This window comes from Sinocyclocheilus grahami, unplaced genomic scaffold (genome assembly GCF_001515645.1).
Source record: "Sinocyclocheilus grahami isolate Dianchi unplaced genomic scaffold, SAMN03320097.WGS_v1.1 scaffold162.1, whole genome shotgun sequence".
NCBI lineage: Eukaryota > Metazoa > Chordata > Actinopteri > Cypriniformes > Cyprinidae > Sinocyclocheilus > Sinocyclocheilus grahami.
The window spans coordinates 1,270,693-1,295,593 of NW_015505341.1; the positions used below are offsets into that span (position 1 = coordinate 1,270,693).

Sequence of the window (24,901 nt, forward strand, 5' to 3'; positions counted from 1 at the left end):
ATACCACATACAAATTTTAAACTTACCACTGAGAAGTCGTGCTTGCGAAGGAGTTTCCGGTTGAGCGAGTGCATCTATATCATCCTCGGACTAAGGCTGGAATTGATAAGGTAATATCGATGCCTTTTTTTTTTTTTACACCTTTTAACCCAAAAATGTATTATGGAAATGGTCGTTTCATTTCCGACACGGAATAGATACGGAAAGACCAATCAAAACGGACTTGGCCAGCTGACCAATCAGAGCAGAGTAGGCTTATGGAAGGGAGGGGTTTACAGACCATAAGCTCTGAATTGATTCAAACGAACCGTATCGAAAGTATTAGTTTCTTTAAAAAAAAAACGTTCAAATGGTAGTGTACATCACAGTTTTGCAAAGCATGAAAATGGATGCACAAGATTTTTTAAACATACACTTTATGGCATCACAGCACCTGCCCAAAATGACAAATGAGAGTTCTGTCAACTGGCCTGTAACTCTCTCACACTGGCCCCGGGCTAGCGGGCCATATTTAATGCTGAGCCCTGCTCAAATCAAACACATTGCTTCAGAAGTCTTAGACTAGTCCAATTGACTTGTGTGTTGTAATCCTATGGTGCTTTTTAGACACCCATTCTCACTTGGAGGTTTTGTAGCATGGGAAAAAGCAGTGTGACCACTGACACAAGGGTGAGTAAATTTTTGCATGGACTATTCCTTCAAGATAAAGCTTGTACTCTCCAGGCCTGCTCTAGTAATCCCTCTCATTTGATTTATTTCCCACTGAATAAAAATTTCCTTAATTTCCAGAAGCATAAACTTGTCTTTCATCACAACTGCTTCAGATAGCATACTTCTCACTGACTCTGCGTGGGATGTTTTGTGACTTAGCTTCATTTTTCCGGCATATTAAAAATCATAAGACATTAAAATTTTCCAAACAAAGTGTTTCCTGGCCTTGGCAACGGAGGGTTTTTCCATGACTTGAGAAGGAAAGTTGGAGTGTTTGCTCTGGACCAAAGGCTGCTGTGGTATTGGGGTGTGGAGGGACCTGTGGTCTCTGTATTCAGGCCAAAGCAGAGGGAGAATAGGTTTCCCAGGGTGCTTTGCTCTTACGTTATGCTCTCCCTGTAGTGCTGGCAAAAGACCTCATCTGCCTGACACACACATACGCATGCAGAGTCTGATAATAGAAAGCAAGACTCGGCTATGGCGCTCAAGAGCAGAGGCTTTAAAGAGAAAGAAATCTCATGCTCCTTCTCTCCTCTCTTTCATCTGCACTTCACTGCAATTAAGGAGGAAAGAGAAGGAGGAACGAAGTGGCCACTCAGAGGAAGTGGATTCGACTAGTCTCATACACTCAGAAGGAGACCGAGAGAGATGGGGAGAGAAACCACATTTGAGGGAGAAAAAGAGAGCTGGTGTCTGTCTGGGGAACTGTCCAAAAACCTGCCTGTCTGGGCATATCTCTGACCATATGGCTTTGAATATGTAAAGATTTACATCAAAAGTGACTGACTCGGGACTCTCTTCATAGGCATAAACTGCAAATGGCATACAAAAGTAGTGGTACTCACAAAATCACACAAGGGAAGCAACTCTCAATTTAGACCAATAAAATTAAACATTAGTTTTTAGCTAGTTTTAAGTTGCTGAGCCAACAGTCAGATTCACTAATAAACATCAAAACACACAATGCACAAAGCATAGAACATTAACAAAATTTCACAGGCGAAAAGGTCCAATGTCAATAGTGTAGAGATGACGCACAGTTCACACATAAGTTACTTTAAAACCAAGCAGCTTTCTACTGGTAATTGCTGCAAACTCATGTGACTAACTTAAACCAATGCAAAATCTGCATGGGGAAATCTTTTGCCCTAACGAAACATTCCCACTTGTGTGGATTCCTATTGGAATGACTGGATTTCACCTGTGAAAATTCGCAGAGAAACTGTAAATGTGACTGGACATTTAGAACTGGGTCAAAATGAGGTCTCAAAATGAAGGAATCATATGTTCCTCCCTACCTTTTGAAACAGGCTTTATGGTGGAAATGCACATATGACACCTTAAAGTGCTGTCTAGGCGGGCAGCATACTAGGTTTTGGAAAAGAGTAAATATATATTATACATAGACCAAATACACACCAAAAAAAGACAGACAAATACAGCAGAAGGAGATTCTGCAGCAATACGCTTAAGATTCACTGGAGCGTACCGGGTTCAGGGTTGGTTATTGCTGGTTGTGGCGAATCAGGACCACCGTAATGGACACAGGATCATATTGGCTACCATCCTATGCATTATTATAGAATTTTGGCGCTGAATAAGCGCAGGGAATCAAAACTTGTGAGGAGAAAACATTGTCCTTATTGTGTTGGACTGTGTCCTGCGTCTGGTGGCTGGATGCAGATTATTGCCTTGAGCTGCTTGGCCAGAGAGAGTTACGGGAGCTCTCGGAGCTGGAGGTGTAACACAATTTTGATGGGAATTGGATTCCGAGGCTAGGAATCACGTGTGTGTGGGACCACGGCTGCCAAGAGAGGCCGGGGCACAGAAAGAGGGAGGAATATGAGGAGTGATGGAGAGAGAGAGAGCACAACGTGAGAGAAAGCAGGAAGGAGAACGGGAACCCAGCACCGAGAAGGTTTTAGGGAGATTAAAAGCCCAGAGCGAGGGGCTCTTAAGACCATCCTGCTAATTAAATATGTCAAAGCTCATAAAGACGTATTGGGGCCTTTTCCCAGAGCCAAGCTTTACCAAACCCACCAAGTCAGCAAAGTCTTCACATCTTGTCAATAAACATTAGTTTGGGCATCAGTAATCTACAAAATGGATTGGTTTATTAAACGTATTACCAATCCCCTTTTTTATTATAGTCTCTCTACAGAAAAACTGCATATGCCAAAAAAGAGTCAATACCCAACGCCTGGATTTTACGCTACTGGGAAAACTCACACACACAAAAAAAAAACAAAAGCTCAGACACACACAGAGATGGCAAAGAACAAAGAAGAAAAAAAAATTCTGAAAAGGCCACTGTGGACCACAATGACATATTCGACAGTCATGTAAGCCCTATTGCTGTGTTCAATTCAACTTGCAACTTACAACCTACTACTTGGAAAAGTGTAACAGAAAATTACTAGAATGGATTGGTTTATTAAACGTATTACCAATCCCCTTTTTTATTATAGTCTCTCTACAGAAAAACTGCATATGCCAAAAAAGAGTCAATACCCAACGCCTGGATTTTACGCTACTGGGAAAACTCACACACACAAAAAAATAACAAAAGCTCAGACACACACAGAGATGGCAAAGAACAAAGAAGAAAAAAAAATTCTGAAAAGGCCACTGTGGACCACAATGACATATTCGACAGTCATGTAAGCCCTATTGCGGTGTTCAATTCAACTTGCAACTTACAACCTACTACTTGGAAAAGTGTAACAGAAAATTACTAATAGACCAAATAAAGCTGCCTAGAAAGGTTCACTTGGTTTTGAGAAAGCCATAGTAGAGCAATCCACGCATACAATGAACCAATGTCAACAAATGTTCATAATAAAATATAATAAAATATTATTTTGAGAAAATGGTATGCAAAACCCCCCCAAAAAAACATATACCCTCTTTTACAGAGTTGTAAATAATATAAAGATCATTGGAATACACTTTACAAGAAAGTACTATTTCACTCTTTCTACTTCAAAATGTTGTGTTTATTTCAATATGTTATTTGTCTTACTCAAAAAAGAAACTGTTTCAAAGCAAATTCTACACTTTTTTTCCTCCAGTGTAGGCCAGAATCTGACATCCATTAAACACAAGAATAAACTACGTTAAATCACATCTTTCACTGCTATGCATTCATTTTCACTGTCAGTGAGACCTGGACAGAGACTGTAATGGATTTTCTTTAAAGGAGAGGCAGTGTTTGTGGAGTTTCACCATCATCCAAACCAAGCTTCAGGCAGTACACATGCTGGAGTGAAATAATCAAGATGTTACGTATGAAACCCTTTGGTCTCCTCCTATGCACATCACACTCTCTGTTCTCTAGACCCACATGGCCTGCATGCTCTCTACAGGGGTCTACACAGAGCCCTCAGGGACCAATCCATCAGAGAGAAGCACAACGGAACAAGTCTATCAGCAGGGCACTGGAGTCAGACTGGATACAGCTGTGGGTATGAGTGTGTGAGTCTGCACTGATTCAAAGCAATCGAGAGTGCATTCATTACCTGAATTCTGACAAAGCATACACACTGCTTTCATCTACCATGGAGGGAGACAGATGCACTCTGGGGTTAAGTAAGGCCTCCTCACTCAGGTGACATTTTAATCGCTAGTGCTAATTAGAGTTGGTAACTGAGATTTTATTCTGAACAGTTCCTTTTATTTTTGGAACAGAATGATTAATGACAATTATGACAATATGATATTGTGTCCAAAAACCTGCCTGTCTGGGCATATCTCTGACCATATGGCTTTGAATATGTAAAGATTTACATCAAAAGTGACTGACTCGGGACTCTCTTCATAGGCATAAACTGCAAATGGCATACAAAAGTAGTGGTACTCACAAAATCACACAAGGGAAGCAACTCTCAATTTAGACCAATAAAATTAAACATTAGTTTTTAGCTAGTTTTAAGTTGCTGAGCCAACAGTCAGATTCACTAATAAACATCAAAACACACAATGCACAAAGCATAGAACATTAACAAAATTTCACAGGCGAAAAGGTCCAATGTCAATAGTGTAGAGATGACGCACAGTTCACACATAAGTTACTTTAAAACCAAGCAGCTTTCTACTGGTAATTGCTGCAAACTCATGTGACTAACTTAAACCAATGCAAAATCTGCATGGGGAAATCTTTTGCCCTAACGAAACATTCCCACTTGTGTGGATTCCTATTGGAATGACTGGATTTCACCTGTGAAAATTCGCAGAGAAACTGTAAATGTGACTGGACATTTAGAACTGGGTCAAAATGAGGTCTCAAAATGAAGGAATCATATGTTCCTCCCTACCTTTTGAAACAGGCTTTATGGTGGAAATGCACATATGACACCTTAAAGTGCTGTCTAGGCGGGCAGCATACTAGGTTTTGGAAAAGAGTAAATATATATTATACATAGACCAAATACACACCAAAAAAAGACAGACAAATACAGCAGAAGGAGATTCTGCAGCAATACGCTTAAGATTCACTGGAGCGTACCGGGTTCAGGGTTGGTTATTGCTGGTTGTGGCGAATCAGGACCACCGTAATGGACACAGGATCATATTGGCTACCATCCTATATGTTATTAAGCACAGGGAATCAAAACTTGTAAAGAGAAAACGCTCTCCTTATTGTGTTGGACTGTGTCCCGCATCTGGTGGCTGGATGCAGATTATTGCCTTGAGCTGCTTGGCCAGAGAGAGTTACGGGAGCTCTCGGAGCTGGAGGTGTAACACAATTTTGATGGGAATTGGATTCCGAGGCTAGGAATCACGTGTGTGTGGGACCACGGCTGCCAAGAGAGGCCGGGGCACAGAAAGAGGGAGGAATATGAGGAGTGATGGAGAGAGAGAGAGCACAACGTGAGAGAAAGCAGGAAGGAGAACGGGAACCCAGCACCGAGAAGGTTTTAGGGAGATTAAAAGCCCAGAGCGAGGGGCTCTTAAGACCATCCTGCTAATTAAATATGTCAAAGCTCATAAAGACGTATTGGGGCCTTTTCCCAGAGCCAAGCTTTACCAAACCCACCAAGTCAGCAAAGTCTTCACATCTTGTCAATAAACATTAGTTTGGGCATCAGTAATCTACAAAATGGATTGGTTTATTAAACGTATTACCAATCCCCTTTTTTATTATAGTCTCTCTACAGAAAAACTGCATATGCCAAAAAAGAGTCAATACCCAACGCCTGGATTTTACGCTACTGGGAAAACTCACACACACAAAAAAAAAACAAAAGCTCAGACACACACAGAGATGGCAAAGAACAAAGAAGAAAAAAAAATTCTGAAAAGGCCACTGTGGACCACAATGACATATTCGACAGTCATGTAAGCCCTATTGCTGTGTTCAATTCAACTTGCAACTTACAACCTACTACTTGGAAAAGTGTAACAGAAAATTACTAGATGTCAGACTTCCAATTTGGAAGTTCAGGCCGAAATCTGACTGAAAATTCTGACCTGGCGATAAAGACTGACTTAAAAAGAGCATGTGCAGTATTGTACATTTACTCTATTCAAGACATTTTGAAACCTTTCATCATCTAGCACAAACAAAGTAAACAACAAAAATATAACCCTTTGTGAGCAGTTTCTCAAGGATGTCAGACTTCCAATTTGGAAGTTCAGGCCGAAATCTGACTGAAAATTCTGACCTGGCGATAAAGACTGACTTAAAAAGAGCATGTGCAGTATTGTACATTTACTCTATTCAAGACATTTTGAAACCTTTCATCATCTAGCACAAACAAAGTAAACAACAAAAATATAACCCTTTGTGAGCAGTTTCTCAAGATATGTTTTCATGTTTTATTCTACAACATAAAATGCACCATTATTGTGATTTTACGTGTCTTGAGAAAGGCAGTTGCTAAATGGGAGGTTGTTGGGGATATTTAAACACCATCACACCAAAGAGATAAAACTCATCTACTCCCTAGTCTGCTTTTACGGTTTAGTTTATACTCATGATCTTGCAAACTATTCTAACTCAAACTTTCCAACTTGCAGCTTTTACAAAAAGATGAAAAGAGTTGTCAGAAGCTTAATGGTGGTGATGTTGACTTTAGCTTATTTTACTTCTGGCAATTGTATTTATGCTTCAAAATTCATACAAGTTGTGTTCATTTGTGTAGCAAATGAAAACATCCTATTGGGTTTTGGTGAGAGAACCAGGGTGATGCTTACTTCCGGGCTGGCCTACAAAACTTACGTCATTCCTGCAGCACTCCATGGATATACTGAAAGCATATATGTGCATTCAAGCATAAAAATGACAAGTTGTAAATGTTAGTAACATTTATTACTAACGTTACTTGGAAATGCAAAACTTATTTAATCTCCAAATTATACTGTTGTACCAAACTAAACAGTAACATTGATTTGCTGTAGCTCTCTTCTCTAAGCAGAGTTTTTCCCAAGAACTAACCAGCATCCTAGATGTACCTCTATTATAATGAGTTATTTTCTTCAATTCAGAATTGATCATTCAAACAGTACAGTACACTGGTTTCTTTAGCAGATTTCAAAAGGAATAAATTAATACTGTAAAAAATGAAATGGGTGCAAAAACCATCTCCATTGATAATTGCACACCTGCAAAACAAATGCTAGTACTGCTCTTCTGTTTTGTGTCATCTTCATAAGATGGAACTTTTTACGGTCGGAAGCTGGAGATATTAAGTAGGAATGTCCCACATCCGACTTTGAATGGAACACAGCTTATAACTCCTCAACAGGTCAGAGGTCGCGTGTTCTCTGTGGGAGTCCCATATGAGAGCGATACTCTCCTAAAACATAGGATGTATGAGGATAGAGTGAGAAAGAAAGATGAGAGCGGAAAGACCCCAACCCCAATATCATCTCACTCATTTAACTGTCACTGAACTGAGGGTCACACTATGGAGGAAGAGTGGGAGGGTGTGGAGAAGAGAGAAGTGTGGAGAGTAGGCATCGGGATGTAGTGAGCATCTGGTGGAAACATGTTTCAGTATCTCATGGGCCACACACGTTTGGTCCATTTACTGGCCTGCCTCAAAATCCAGTTAGTTGCCTACATAAAAAGCATTTTTGGGCATAAGACTCACTAGACTCAAGACTCATAGTCTTATCTAAGACTCACTCCTAGATAAGACTATTAGACCAAATAAAGCTGCCTAGAAAGGTTCACTTGGTTTTGAGAAAACCATAGTAGAGCAATCCACGCATACAATGAACCAATGTCAACAAATGTTCATAATAAAATATAATAAAATATTATTTTGAGAAAATGGTATGCAAAAAAACCCCAAAAAAACATATACCCTCTTTTACAGAGTTGTAAATAATATAAAGATCATTGGAATACACTTTACAAGAAAGTACTATTTCACTCTTTCTACTTCAAAATGTTGTGTTTATTTCAATATGTTATTTGTCTTACTCAAAAAAGAGTAAAAGAGTTTCAAAGCAAATTCTACACTTTTTTTCCTCCAGTGTAGGCCAGAATCTGACATCCATTAAACACAAGAATAAACTACGTTAAACCACATCTTTCACTGCTATGCATTCATTTTCACTGTCAGTGAGACCTGGACAGAGACTGTAATGGATTTTCTTTAAAGGAGAGGCAGTGTTTGTGGAGTTTCACCATCATCCAAACCAAGCTTCAGGCAGTACACATGCTGGAGTGAAACAATCAAGATGTTACATATGAAACCCTTTGGTCTCCTCCTATGCACATCACACTCTCTGTTCTCTAGACCCACATGGCCTGCATGCTCTCTACAGGGGTCTACACAGAGCCCTCAGGGACCAATCCATCAGAGAGAAGCACAACGGAACAAGTCTATCAGCAGGGCACTGGAGTCAGACTGGATACAGCTGTGGGTATGAGTGTGTGAGTCTGCACTGATTCAAAGCAATCGAGAGTGCATTCATTACCTGAATTCTGACAAAGCATACACACTGCTTTCATCTACCATGGAGGGAGACAGATGCACTCTGGGGTTAAGTAAGGCCTCCTCACTCAGGTGACATTTTAATCGCTAGTGCTAATTAGAGTTGGTAACTGAGATTTTATTCTGAACAGTTCCTTTTATTTTTGGAACAGAATGATTAATGACAATTATGACAATATGATATTGTTGAATGTCTGTTTGAATCCACTAAGTAAACAAAATGAAACAAATCCCGAAATGAAACAAAACAAAGCAAAATAAAATAAAATCAATAAAAAAAATTAAATGAAACCATAAACAAACAGGAAACAATAATATATAAAATATAAAATAAAACTAAAATAATAAAATAAAATAAAATGCTGAACTATACTTCTACTGCTACTGCTGGGGTACACCAAAGATGCAAGAGTGTAATCTCTCTATGTGTGTGGGGGATTTATGCATACGTGTACATGAGCACCTGTGAAGTGAAGATTGCTTACATCAGGAGAAAAAAAGCACAGCGCTCTCTTTTTTCCACACACTTGTAAACAACTTAAAACCACACAACCACAGGGCATGCTATTCATTTCGAGTATTACCACAGGGCAGAGAGGCAGAAAGAGAGAGTCTCTTCTGTCCTGTTGCTAATAACTTTTGCTCTCAAGTTCTAACCACAATCTCCATTTAAAGCGAATACAGATTTCTGTGCAGTCAATCTAGCATCAGTACTGTTCACATTGCTGCTGCATGCTGCCAGCTATAGTGCTAACATAAAACTCTACACATTCAGAACCAATTACATTAAAAAATAAATCAGAAATGAAACTCCAACACCCTAAAAATCCATCTAAACCACTAAAAGAGGGAGAGAAAAAGACATGCTGGCTTTGAGAGCCTGTATGGTTTACATTAGCCGACTTGTTTCTGTTTAAACCCTGCTACTCCAGAAGTGACTTGTGTACGTGTCCAAATACAAATACAGGGGCAGGAAATTGGCAGAGATTTACAGTAATTATTGAGAGCTGGACTATAGGGGTTTGGGCCTGTGACAAATATGATTTGATGTTAAATTGAGGCAAGCGATAGCAGAGGCACGGGTAACCCACAGAAAAAGGATTTGAAGGGAGAGAGGCAAACGCCAACGAGCTAGCAGCAGCCTAGCACACAGTAATAGGTTTTCATTACATTGCAATCTCTTTTAAATAATCCTATTCATTTTTCATGAGGACAATTTTTCCCAGCAGATGAGAGATAGAAGGCCAAATACGGCTCTCAGCAGGCTGTGATCCGACATGTGATGATAGATTGCACAAGCTTAAAAAAAAGCTAGCTTAAAAACTGCCTATGTAGATACAAAAACAATCAGACATAAAGACAAACACAAACTTCACATACTAGATGCACTCAGAGATTTGGATGCATTGAGTGAAAGGAAAGGATTTAGACATACAAAAGAAGAACAAAAGCAATTTGTGGCAAATCAATCAGAAAGGGGTGGAGGGATAATTATTTCATAATTGTCTGTTTCAAATGTGTGAAAGCTTATTGACTCAGCAGCAAATATAACTTGAAGATGCTGTGTGTTGGCTGGCACCAGCGATTCTGGGTTTGAAACAATGTGCTATTGTGTGGAAAAATTAGCTTATCCTTTGTCTTGACTACAATGATGTGCAGGGAGTTATAGCCAATCGGCTTACAGAAACCAATGTCACGTACCACATAACTTGAGTTTTCACCCAAACTCAATTTATGAGTGAAATGTTTCTGTCTCTCAGAGACAAATAAGCTTAATTGGCATGAAAAATTGCATTGTTGCAGAAGCTACATTTACAATAAATACATAGTGAATAAGATGAATACGATATGTCAAGACATATTTATTTATACAGCGCCTTTTACAGATGGTATCAAAGCAGCTTCACATTAATAAACAGGAAAGTAACTGTGCTGCTGCTCTAAAATCAATCAATTATAAAACGAATTGAGCTCTACAGAAGGTAATAGTGTCATTATTCATTTCAGTTTAGTTCAGTGTTGTTTCAATTCAGTTCAATAACTGTGCCAATGTTGCAAAGTTCATCAATTATGAAATAAATTCAATTCCGCAATAAGCAGCTCAACAGAAGGCAATAGTGTCATTATTCAGCCATTGCTATGAGGTTGCTAAGGTGTTTTTAGTGGTTGTTAGCATGCTACTTTCACAGTTTCTGGGTAGTTACTAACTGGCCCATCTCTAAATCTTTATGATATTCTGATCTCTATATATGGCATTAGTCTTTAGGGTCAAAATGAGTGGTTGGACAAATTTTAATCAACCAGGTCACAACTGTAAGTCAAAGTAAATTTAAAAGGATAGCTCATACAAAAATGTAAATTCAGTCATCATTTACTCACCATTACAAATTTGCATGACTTTATTTGTTCTGTGAAACAAAGGAAGACATTTTGAAATGACAGAATGTTAATTTTTGGGTTTAAGTATCATTCATGTTCATGGGACGATTTATGCAAAGTGTGACTCTAGTCCAATGAAATTTTAGTGGATGGCGTTACCGAGCTCAACAGCGGAAATAGAAGAAATGTCCTGCCTTCTACCACTGATAGAGTATGAAGGTGAAAATAAACACTTTCTGTTGCATAACCAAAGTGTATAAAACAAGCAAAATACCTGAATTATGATTGAGAACTGAAAATGACCTGTCCTGCTAATGACGCACACTCACAACAAACCAATTGTAAATTGTACAATGTCCATCTCTTATAAACATTTCCTGTTTTTCTATTCACCTCATTCCTAAAACACAATGTGGATAAAGGTGTTTTTCCCGCATTACAAATCTAATTCTGATTCCACACAGAGGGGTAAAACAATACAAAATAGGTCAATGAATAATGCTTCTCCAGAAAGACTCACGCTCATCAAACAAATGTATTCACACTCTGTCGGTGAGAACAAAAGCTCAGGAGAATAACACACTTTGGCCTTGGACCTCCACACGAAGATGAAAGACAAGCATTTAGGACAGTTTCTGATCAAAAGAAACCAGGAATAAAGAACTCTGAGTGCAAGCATTCATCTTGAAGTGCAATTGTACGAGCGCATGGGGATGAAGCATTTTCTCTGGAGAGGCTGGTATTAGGTTTACATGAGAAACGCAATTATGCTAGTACCTATTTTACAAAGTTCACTAACTGCAACGATTGTTCAGACTGAGCTATTTCTTTGTTTTTTTTTTTGTCTTGAATGATCAAATATATTAGCATTTAAGTAACCGTGTTGGGAATCAGCAAATGATTCCATGATTAGATTCAGATTCAAAAGCTCTTCATCAATTTTTAAGTTGTTATAACTGGAGCAATATTGTTTTTACAGTGTATCATTCTGAGAACAACGTAAAATTGTTCAGTCTAATATGACTGAAGACCACCATAGGGTTAATTGCTTTATCATAAACATTTACATTCCAGTAATCATGAGAACCTTTTAAAAGTAGAACAAGTTTCATGAAGTTACTATATTTATGAGTGATTGTTCAGGATCAGTTTTAAGATTATAAGTGGCTCACATGGGCGTCACTTTGTTTTAAAAAAGTGGTGGGGACAGTTTAGGGGAGTTTACTAACATGCTGATGTCACAAAAAGAAGGCTTGGCTCATGAATATCAATTAGGTTTTGCACATAATTTAACAGGATCTTTTAAAAGCGTCTTCTGTATCATATACACCCCTGCCGCAAGCTAATTTTATAAAGTGGTGGGGAAAAAATCGGCCATGGCCAATGACCACTGTAATTGACACCTATGGTTCCAGATGAGAGTCAAGATGAGGTCAGAGAGATAATAGCTCTACATCTGTTATGTTCCTCCATTAAGTCACATAGAAACTAGCTAAAAAGGTTGTTTTGAATGAGAAAGTCCTTTGCTGTGTGTCTATTCTGTGAAAAGTCAAAACTCACACTCTTACGGCAATAAAAGCAAATCAATTGTTGGCATAGTCGACTGCCGCCACCGAAACATTACTTTGCGAGAATCAAATATGGAAAACTAATGAAGTGTAATTGAAATTCTGCAGCATCCAGCATTTTAAGAGAGTGAAATATTTCTCATTCAGTGTGTTATGGAAAAAGCCGAGCTAATAGCGTCATCCTTAGCTAATGTGTGCAAATGTGCTGCACTGTTCAATTGTCATGGTGAGCGTTCAATTTTTAGAGCCGTGGCACTCATCACAGAAAATGACTTGCAAAAGAATCTCATTTCTGTTTTAGTGATCCCTCCATTCCTCAGAGGCAGTCATCCAGTGGACCCTCTTCCACGCTCACAACATCTTCCTCTTCTCATCTGCACCTCTAGCACCTAAATAATCTCCTCTCTCACTCACATTACTCCTTTTCTTTCCTGTCTCCGTCCTGAGGGAGGAAAGGTGGGATAAGTCTGTCATTGTTCTCCCCTGCGGCTCTCTGTGAAAAAATCTCCTTGCTAAGACACAGACTGGTCTCCCTTAAACTGATCTGTGGAGCGCTGCAGAGGCCCCGTCTGAATATTTGCTGCAGGTATGGGTATCGTAAAGCTAGTCTCTCATCTTTTTAGCCTTTATTGTAGGCAGAGCTGAGAGAAGAATAAAGGGTAGGACATGATCAGAGAATTATATAAGACGTCTGAATAGAAATTATGGTTACCCACAAGAGCACACTTTGAAACAAAAGCATGCAACTTGATGATGTACACGAGCACATATTTGGTTAGGTCAGTGTTTCTCAACCCTGGTCCTGGGCGCCCCCGCAACACTGCTCATTTTGTATGTCTCCCTTATCTGACACACCCATTTCAGGTCCTGGAGTTTCTTCTAATGAGCTAATGAGTTGAATCAGGTGTGTTTGATTAGGGAGAGACACAAAATGTGCAGAGTTGGGGGGCGCCCAGGACCAGGGTTGAGAAACACTGGGTGAGGTCTTATTTCTAAATAAAATAAAATATTATATATATAATATATAATAAAGTTTATATATAATAAAGTTAAATAAAATTAAAAAAAATCACTGTAAAAAATTACCGTGAATTTTACGGTAAAAAAATGCTACCGTAAAAACCTATTAAATGGTTAACGGTAAATTCCCCTACTATATACGGTGAAAAACTGTATTGGACATTACATGTAATTTTACAGTAGTATACCGTATTTTTGAAGTGAAAAAGAATGTATAATTTACAGTAGGGCTGTCCTCGACTAAGGATTTTTCTGGCCGACTAGTAGTCGTTAATTTTAAGCGTTAGTCGACTAATCGCACGTTTATTAATAAACCATTTAAATCATTATAATGAGCCTTTAATTGCCTACATAGCCTAAAAAGCGCTCAAGTACACGCATAAATCTTGCCACAGCGCACCAGCAGAAGTAATGATTATGAATGTGTCAGGGGAAAACAGTAAGGAGACTGCATTAACATTTTAATATTTTAATAAACTAGTGCTTTCTTTGTTTTTGTTTTATGAGATGAAGTCGGCAACACTGACTCTTCATCTCCGTAGTAGTGATGCGTCTGTATGCAGGTTTCATACGGATTACATAATTTGAGAATATTTGTTTTCCATTTGAATTAGTTCATTTGAAAGTAGACATTTCACTCTCTATAGATATATTTTTTATGTCTGTAAGGTAAAGATATACACGGTGTTTCGCGCTCAAGTTCACAGACCGAGACGGCATCCTGTTTGCTTTCATTATTTCACAAAAGCACGATTTGTTTTTTATTGTGAGTGCACACAAATAAACGTAGAGTCTTTACAGATTTGAAAGATGTATTACTCTTATCTGTATGACCAAAAATGACCAGTATTTTAAGAGTGAGCGCACCGGCGCCTCCATCTGTCCTGCAGTGAGAGCTACTTGTTCAGCTTCCACTCTCCACACATATAGCGCACATTTCTCTAGGTTAACATTAGATTGAGTGGCCATGTAAAGTTGCTAATACTTACAAATTTCAGATGATAAGCCATATTTGAGGTCGATGAATGATAGGCAAGCGTTTGGATGTCCTGCCTGATGTACTGTATTACCATAGACTAGCCGTTAACGATCTGTTAGTTACGGACTGTGTGACTTCGCCTGTGGATTTTTTTTTTTTTCTGCGACTAAGTGACTAATACAATTTTGGTCGACCAAGCCTCTTCTGGTCAACTAACGATTAGTCGACTATTAGGGGGCAGCCCTAATTTACAGTAAATAACCGTAAATTGACATTCCCAGAATTCCCTGTGTAATATTTCAAATTTGGTGTTTTTTTGTTAAAAATGTTTTTTTCTTATCAGTTTTGTACATTAGGGTTGTGTTACATCTAATGTTGTTAAATGTATGTTTATTGCATTATTTAAGTTTCATGTGTGTTACCATGATGGTGTTTAGTGTTTGTGTGAATGACACTGTGCGCCTTCTAAATATGCTAATATTTAAAAGCTGCTTGTGTTAGGCTTTGATTCATCATGTGACTCTCATCACTACCTGCTTTTGGTGGTTATCCGTGTATTACAAAGATACAAAACAGATTTCAGTACTTCAATAGGTTGGTATAATAACATTATATCAGTTAATGAAATTCCCCAGCACTTGGAACCAAATTACAGTGGGTTTTTATTCATGGTTGAACTGGACTGCGGGGCTTGCTCAGGCTGTCCATTGTGCCGCCCACCATAGCTACAGTCGCCACGGTCACCAGAGAGCAGCCCCCGCCTGGCCTCATCAAATAGAGCTCTTCAATACTTTCACTATTGTTTTTTTTTTTTTTTAAAGCCATCATGTGACAGATTTGGTCTGTAGCTGTGGCTGATGTATCAGATACAGAGCGCCGCTGATTAGATTTTCAAGGTAATTTTGGAACACAAGAGATTAATTGCGTTTCAGTGAGGAGGAGCATTGATTCATCCCCCAGCATGCACTTAGACCAGTCAGCCCACATTTCACATTGAAGTGACTGCTAGAACATGGATGGTTTCCACTCCTCTTAATATGACATATTCTGAATATATATTATATGAGATCCACTCACAGGTGCATTATGCAATTAGATTTGTGTCAAAAATATAGAATGAAAGTCATATATACACCACTGTTCAAAAGTTTGGGGTCAGTAAGATTTTTATTATGACTTTTTTTTTATTATTTGGAAATAAGTCTCTTTTAAACATCAAATATAAATTAAAATCATTAATACTGTAAAATATTTTTTTTTCAAACAAAGCTGAATTTTCAGAAGCCATTACTCCAGTCTTCAGTGTCACGTGATCCTTCAGAAATCATTCTCATGTCCTGATTCAATGCTTAAAACATTTTTAATATCATCAATTTTGAGAATAGTTGAGCTCCTTAATAATTTTGTGGAAATATTCAGAATCCTTTGATCAAAGGAATTTCAAAATAACGGCAATCATTTAGAAGATAAATCTTCTGTAACATTATAAATTAATTTACTGTCACTTTTGATGCCAATTTAATCACAATTTAATGCGTCCTTGTTGAATAGAAGTATTAGTTTCAAAAAATAAAGATAAAAAAAAATAAAAAAATGTAAATGTACTGACATCAAACATTTGAATGGTACGTGTATATTAGCTAATCTCTTCACTTCGCTATGTTTGCTCACAGTTTTATTCTTCTTTTCCATTTCTTCACTGTAGATACAGGAGGTAAATATTTCATGCCAATAAAGCATATTAAACTGAAAACTTAGACTAATCGAAAAAGTGAGTTATAGAGTGAATATTTGTTTGTGTGATATATACAGTATACTGTGTTAGCAGGTTAAAAAGGATGAAACCAACAGCTCAACAGAACGTGCAGTGAGGAGATGAATGAAACAGGAAGCGCAGTTAACAGGATGATGCAGTGACTGTGTACTCGGTTCATGTTTCATTTGCCTAAAGAGACTACACACTACTGTTGCCTGGCTCTCGCTAGGACACACAGAAGACTTAAACAACCTGCTGAAGAAACAAAGACACAATGAGCTGTTTCTGAGTGTGTTTATGTAACTCACGGGCAGTTCAGGAGCATTTACCCAGAGTTCTCCTTGATGTTTTCAACTACTGTATCTGGAGCCCCACATGACAAAGACCTCATTAATGTCTGTTAGGCCAAATAGTGCAGAACCAAAACAAAGGCTGGAGGTCTTTGTCTGAGAGCCAGCACTGTACAACTGAAAACAAATGCCTCAGATTCCCAGACACTTAGCAAACGCATTTTGCGAACAATTTTGCCATAATACATCAAGCGCACAGACGCATGCATGCACACACACATGAACATACACACACTTGAGAGATGAACTGATGTTGGAGTGAATGAAAAAATGGATGCGTGTTGCATACAAATGCACATACACACATTCGTAGCCACACACACTCACAATTATTTATCTGCTAAAGGGTGGCGTAGTCGAAGTGAAATAAGTTGTTCCTTCAGAAGATGATGGATCAATGGCTCTTCCAGCTAAAACAGGGTTATTAATCCTAAACGGTGTGTGCTACCAGACCTCTCGCCTGCAATAGCAAACCACCTCCTTATGTAAAACATTAACTGAAATAAAAGCCAAGTTTGTCTCCAAGAGGGCTGGGTATGAATCTATTACCACAGACACTGGACAGATATAATATTTCACATCTGTGTACAATATTCATAATGACAGTGAGCGGAACAGGGGAGGTTTGGCTGCATGAGTATTTCTATGAGAACATAAGGCATTTCCTGTAATGAAAATATTGTATTACACACACACACACACACACACACACACATTAATATATTTAAAGAATGGGAGAAATTGCAATGCTCAGTATGGCAGCTGTGGGATTTGAAGACCCATCTTTGAGTTAAAAGACCAACTGCTTTGGCAAAGTCATCAAATTACTCTACAACAGTGTTAATTTTGACAGCAAATTTTGATTTAGTTTTAGTCATATTTTAATAATCTGAATTGTTTTATTTTTAGTTTTAGTCTAGTTTTAGTCGACTAAATATCATTAGATTTTAGAAATCTAATGGCTAAAATCTAATGGCTTTAGTTACAGTGTAATGCATTTATTAAGCATTTCTCTAAAAATGTTTAAACTCATCATAGATTCCTGGATAAAACATCTATTAACCTATTAATATGAATTATATTAAGGATTGAACATGCAATATAGACACAGATTTAACTGCTGTGACACATAACTTGTCTTATATCTTAAAATTAAATTAAACCACTTATAAAGAAACAAGAACATGGTCTACTTTTCAATTAAATACCAATGGTTATATAATATGAATTCTTTATAACAACATGCTTAAAACATTCTTCATACTTTCAAGCAGACGTATTTATTTATATAAATTACATTTAGATTAATCCTTACTAGGGCTACTAATGTGATTCAGTCAAGAGCAGTGAGTGATTTTTTTTCTCTTTCTTTTGTTGATTGATTAATATTAATGGCACGGACAACAGCAACTAAATTAGGCCTCTTTCCCTTTAAAACCGATTAAAACCATGCTTTATACTGATACACATCCGATATTCTCCCAACTGTTTACAATGACTTAAGACTTAACCGAGTGTGTTTACATGAATACTCATCAAAACAGACAATTTGACATCATTTTGTGTGTATTTCTCCATTCATGTGAGATAAGACATGAAAGAGAACTGATTTTAGTACTCGTGCGCTGTCTGAGAGGCGCTTTTCTGTGCGCGTGATTCGGGTGTGTGCACTCAGAAAACCGGACTTTTTCAAATTTATCCCTATGTCTGCTCTTCTCTTACTCCCAGACGTTGACATTTTTGAACGTTTTATGAGACGTGCATGCTAGCAAGTGTATGCTAGCTTATGTCCCATTTAGATCAGTACAGCTCAAATGTGCACATCTAACCCCAGGCAAAGCAGAAGATTCGTTCTGACTGGATCTCTTCCCAAATCGTCCCTCCCTTTCATTTCGTTTTTGTCTCTTTTTTTATTCGTTGACAAATATAAATAGATTCTTATCATAGTTTTTGTCATTCAAAACACATTTTTATTTCCTAATAGTCTAATTTTCGTTGGTTTAAAAAAAAAAATATTCGTCAATGAAATTAACACTGCTCTACAACACACATGCATATTAGCTGGACCTAATACTAAAGAACAACTCTGTTTTTTAGCATGATTTGAACTTAAATTTTTGAAACCACAATAATACCATGTTTTTGTAAATGCACTATGGAATACCATGGTGTTTTTTTTTAAGTACCATGGCATATTATGTAAATACTATGATATATGAATATGACAATCATTCAGTACCATGGTATACTACCATAGTATTATCATCTGATACATCATCGGATTCAACACTGTACCATGGTACCACAGTGCTTTTGTAAACGACAGCAAAAAAATGCCTGAAATAAAGCAAATAAAAATACTCTTAATTTAAACTCCACAGAACTCAGTTCATCTTCTCATGAAGGCGTTAGAGGGCAGAGAAAAACTCGTCCCACACCAGAGATGGACAGAGTTCAGAAACAGTAATATTCATACCATCCCACACTTCCGCCCTCTCCTCAGCTCCCGGCCCACTGTTATCCAGGGTTATAATTAGAGCGATTCTCCCGAGGAGCACCACTTCAAAAGCAAACACAATACACATACATATGTACGAAATCATTAGCTTTCATTTACAGCTCAAACTACTACCAGTAAATTACTTCCCTCAGCTCAAATGGCTATGCCACGCTAAAAAATTCAGCACTCTCTTGATGAGGGCATTATGCATTTTAAATTGTTTGCTACGCTACGTTACGAGCGGACCGCATTACTGTTGTGCCTGTGGAAACATGGCCTAGATAAAGCGTGCATCAACTTAATGATTTCAAGGTCAGGGTGAGAGAAACCAACACAAACACAATCACAACACGAGTGGAGGGCTTGCTTTCCTTTTTCTGCCTTCTTTACTGTCATACTTTCTTTGCTTATGAGACACCGTACCTAGAACCACTTCCAGTCAGAGAGAGAAAAAATACATATATATATATATATATATATATATATATTTATATTTGAGTTGCATACATTTATGAGCGTCAGAGCATCTGTCTATCACGGAAATAAACAACGGGGAGAAGTGTGAGGTGTCAGAGAGGGGAGATATGAAGCTGATGTGGCTAATATTGGACTATTGGTATGTTTTCTTAGCATTATGCACTCTGGGAATCCCGATGAGTACAGTGTGTGCGAAACGCACTCCTCGAGAAAAGCTGCAGACACGTGAAGCAGGCAGCTCCATTTTAAGCCCCACTCTCTTTCTGTCTGTCTCTACTTGTGTTGAAATCCTGGAGGAGGAGTGTTACTCTTTCATGTTCGGTTAAAGGGATGGTCCACACGACAGGCTATGCACACAGGCATTTCACATGAAAAGAATTGCAAATGTGCTCCAATTCTCAGACGAGTTAAACTTCCAACTTCTAATACAGCCGCGATAAAAGAGTCTTTCTAGGCATGAAAGAGAGACAAAAAAAGATAGCACATGTATGACAAGCACACTGTATCGATAGTGACAGACATTCAAACATATTTCCAGTATGGCTCATGGATAGAAAACGGTTACAAAACTTAGCAGCATTTAAAAGGTCTCAATATAGCATATTGGTCTCTATGAGGAAGACCAATCCATGTGGAATAAAACTGATATTAAATACTATCATTAATATTAGGGATGCACTGATAAGACATCGGTAAGCTGATAATTATTTTTATGTTGTTTGATAACCGATTAATGAACAATAATATTACAATTCTATATTGTTTTGTCTTGACAGATAAAAAAAAAACAATTAAGATCATAACATTATAATGTCCAATATGAAAAATAGACATTCATTTTGAGATTTGCTAAAGATTACATTTAACAGTCTTATTAAATTATCAGTGCTTTAACTTTAAGTGAGCGTTTGATGATGGCAAACATAATACAAATGAAAAATAGTGAAAATGAGTGTCCAAGTAAATGTCCGTTGTTGAAAGAATGATCTTGTGCTCAACAGGATTCCATTTATTTGATCAAAAAGTACAGTAAAAAAAAGTAAATATTATTACAATTTCAAATAAATGTTTTCTATTTTAATTTATTTTACAATTACATTTATTCCAGTGATGGCAATGCTAAATTTCAGTAGCCAGTCTTCAATGTCACATGACACTTTTAATATGTTGATTTGCTGCTCAAGAAACATTTCTTATTATCAATACTAAAACAGTTGTGTTGCTTAATATTTGTTTAAACCATGATGGAATTGAAATAGAAATCTTCTGTAACATTATAAATATCTTTACTATTACTTTTAATACCTTTGTCTACTCATACATTACAAAGACCATGGTTTGTTTTCATTCTATTAAAGTAATTTTGTGTTTAGATGTTCAAATGTAGTTCAAATGTACTATTTGTTTTGTTTCTACAGCCTTTAAGTCAAAATGAAGAGTCAAACTTTATCAGTTTAGCTGATGAAAAGGCAATCTGCAAGCAAATGCGCCGCAGACGACAGAAATATATTAGCACTAGATATCTGTGTGGCCTTCTCCTTGAACATCTCATTGCGGCACGGACCGACAGTGAGATAAAGACACAGCGAGCCCATCACTCACCCGCACATCGCTCATAGATGCTGTTCATCACCATGGGGGGCTGAGTGCTGCCATCTGATTGGCCGAGGTGCCCTGCCTGCCCCACGCAGCTATCAAAGGATCGATTGAGAATTTGCCGTGCTTCCTGGAACTCCTGCGAGAGAAAATGAGAGAAGCCGTGTCACTGCATTGATTCTGTTTGTGAATTATGGAAACAGAAGAGGCAAATCTGAGCGCTGGGATAGGTAAAGACTTTCAAATAGCAGGCAGATCGTTACGCCGGCTTCGGGATTCATCACAAAACAAATACCACATTAAGACTCGGGTTTTGGAGGAAAGAAAAGAACGAGAGATGAAAACAGCACAAGAATCTGCTCCTGGAAGTGCTCTTAATTCATCTGATTAGTCTAGATGTCAGTGGCATGAAGGATTTAAGCCACTCACACAGATGTTACAGATTTTCTGTCTCTTTTCCCCAGAGAGAAAAACAGAATGGTAATTCATTTCATTATCTTGCCCCCAGGCCTGAAGCGTCACTATGAAATATGTTAATTCGATTGGCAGATTTCAAATGCTAGAGAGGCAGGGTGCAGTGCATCAGATGGGTCTTCTAATGGCCTGCTCGGATACTGCACATGCTGCCGGCATTTGGTTAACTGTGGATCATTAGGAAAGCAAACTGCTCGCATAAAATATTGTAAATCAAGGTGTGTGTGTGTGTGTGTGTCTGTGTGTGTTTTTTAGGCCCTGAGTGTCTGAAGGTCTTAAAACAGCAATTATGGAGAGGGACAAGAAGTTGTGTCTCCACTGCAACAGAGGGCACCAGGGCACCTGTTCAGCGTTGTTATGTTTAAGTTACAGTTCATTTAAGTTTACTGCCACATCAGCTTCATAGGCTATTTCATGGCAAAGATTATACATTAATAATATAGTAGAACACAAAATACATATACAATAAACATAAATAAATTAATAAAAACAATTATAAAACAAAGTATTACACATACATTTCTATAAAAGATATTTTAAATTTACTTTTGAAAGAAATTGCTAAAGTTTTCTGTTGTTGTTATGTTTAAGCATTCATGTTTTAATGTTAAGATTTGGCTGAGGTGATTAGGCAATATATTGCAGACTAAAGGCTGGAATACAATTCCTGATCGGAACAGATTTTAAAACACTGGGCATCATACTGTACATTTATTGACATTAGAGAATAACCGGGCATCATACACTAAATGACTGAGGATCAAATGTTACTATACTTTCAAGTAGCGCAGAACACAAGCGTTGCTATGAGATGCACGACGAATGAAAATAATTGCTATGTCCAAATATTCCTACTTCCATACTAAATTGTATGTAAAAAAAAAAAAAAAAAAACACAAAAACACTAAGCAGGGCAAAAGACGACTATGTCCAAATTCATAGTAGTCAATAAACAGTGTGTGAAAAGTAAACAAGCGTTGCTATGAGATGCACGACGAATGAAAATAATTGCTATGTCCAAATATTCCTACTTCCATACTAAATTGTATGTAAAAAAAAAACAAAAAAAAAACACTAAGCAGGGCAAAAGACGACTATGTCCAAATTCATAGTAGTCAATAAACAGTGTGTGAAAAGTACCAACATACACTACGATTTTCTGTGAAATCTGTCAACTTCAATAATTAGCACAGATTCGTACAGCGTAAAATAAGGCAAATATTTGTGCAAAAGTCCTGGAGTGTTTTTAAGCCTTAAAAGGTACAGTGGCAGACACAGTTTGTTTAATTCAAAGGCTGAGAGATAGTGGAAAATGGTTGTGTATAACTAAATTGAGAGTGGTTTTGGTGCAAGAAAGCTTGACTAACATTTTAAGTGGACTTTGGGGAAAAACAAAACGCTACAGAAGTGTATAATGTGGCCCTTTTAATGTTAACGGCAGTAAGAGCAGGTCTATGGAGGGGGTGGCCTGTGGGGAACAGAACGCAGGCTGCCGGGAGAGGAAACAGTGACTGGGACTAAATTAGATCAGGAGGGGATCAATGAGGATTCCCAAGCCAACGTTTCCATTTCCCTTGTAATATTTATCAGAATAAAAAGGAGGACATAGAGCTTGCAATTTTGAAGGGACGAGATTCTGAACACGCAGCTGAATCAATAAAAATTAACAGGAAATGTTGGCGGTGGGAAGAGAGAGTGTAAAACTTGTAGTGTAGAGTGTTTTAGGAGGCTCATGCAGTGGATGGAAATGTTGCAACAATATTGACGTTCACATTCGCAGAATTAAGGCAGCAATCAGGAACCAGAATTTAGAATTTAAATTTAAGGAAGCTGAATTAAAATCAAATTAAGTTTAAAGAAATCCACAACACTGCTGTAATGTAGTTCTAGGGATGTTTCTGATACACTTTTACAATTAGAATATATTTTATCAAATTGTGTCATTTATTTTATAACATTGCAGTATCTGAAAATAATGTGAACATTTTGTGATGTGTAACAAAATTACTGTATTTGTGGCTGGTTTTTTGAGATTATGGACATTTCATTATTTATTAATACTAAAATGAAATGAAATTATAATGAAATTCCTTTGTTGCATGTTGTTTAGTAAATTATTTTACTGACTTTGTCATTTCTATTGAACTTCATATTGGGTGTGGCCAATTTAATTCACATTTACACTTACAAACTGAAAAGGAGGCAATTCTTGAGGGTCGTTCACACCAAGAACAATAAGAATAACTGTATTTGCATCCACACAAATGGATAACAACATTAGGTTTATTAAAAGTGTGTGCTGCAGTTTTGTTGTCTGCCGCTTTAAATATTCAAATTCATTAAAGTAGGGTGGATTCTGATTGGCTGTCAGTGTCTTTCATCAGCTGAAAAACAACAACAACAAAAACCCGCTGAAAGTGATTCCAACGACATCAATGTTATCATTATAGCTTCATTCAGTGTTAAACTGATTGAACCATCTCAGTTTGGACAACATTCTGTCTGTTTGTGATCCTGCTGTAGGCTCTTTGTGACGAGAGGTCAACAAGGTTTTCAGCATTTCATTTACAGAAATGTTGAAAATGACACAAAAACAGTGGTCAGAGGATAAAAGGTACGTCGTTTCCCACAGCCTCTCTCCCCATGTGTTCTCCATCCTCAGACAATACTCTGTCTGTTAGCCTCATCTACACCTCTCTGCTCAAAGTCCCATCCATAAAATCTCCTCAGACTCCACTTACGTCTTAATCAACATCACAAAGCGTACAGTTCAACCTGCTGTTAAAGACAAAAGTGGTCTGGCAGGCCTGTACGACTGCATGCAGCACCAGAGCAAACCTCCCAGCGCTCCTCTGGCACAAGATGAGGAGGAAACAGTCTCTAGGGCACAGATCATGTGGGCTCTCCACGGGCTACTTTTCATTATTAATGCCCACGCTGTAATGAGATTATGACAGTGCTGTTTAGATGGCTGTCTGAGAGAAATGGTGAGAAGGATTGATTAGATCAGACTCTGCTATAATAGTGTTTAGTCTGCAGAGAGAAGAGAGATGGCACTGCCATGGTATATCTCCATAAAATCATTCAATCTATACCAGATTTTTTTTTTTTAGATTCTATATTTCGGAGTCTATATCTATCTATC

At 37.7% G+C, this 24,901-nt stretch overlaps 1 protein-coding gene across 1 annotated transcript in view; it reads right to left on the reverse strand.

The window, feature by feature from the left end:
- The window catches only part of pard3bb (par-3 family cell polarity regulator beta b), a gene marked incomplete at its 5' end in the record, with an annotated part of 318,014 nt that overhangs the window by 118,892 nt on the left and 174,221 nt on the right, over window positions 1-24,901 (reverse strand). The window contains one exon of the mRNA XM_016282603.1: window positions 21,289-21,421. Coding sequence (XP_016138089.1) covers window positions 21,289-21,421 — 133 coding nt within the window. The remainder of the gene's footprint in view (window positions 1-21,288; window positions 21,422-24,901) is intronic.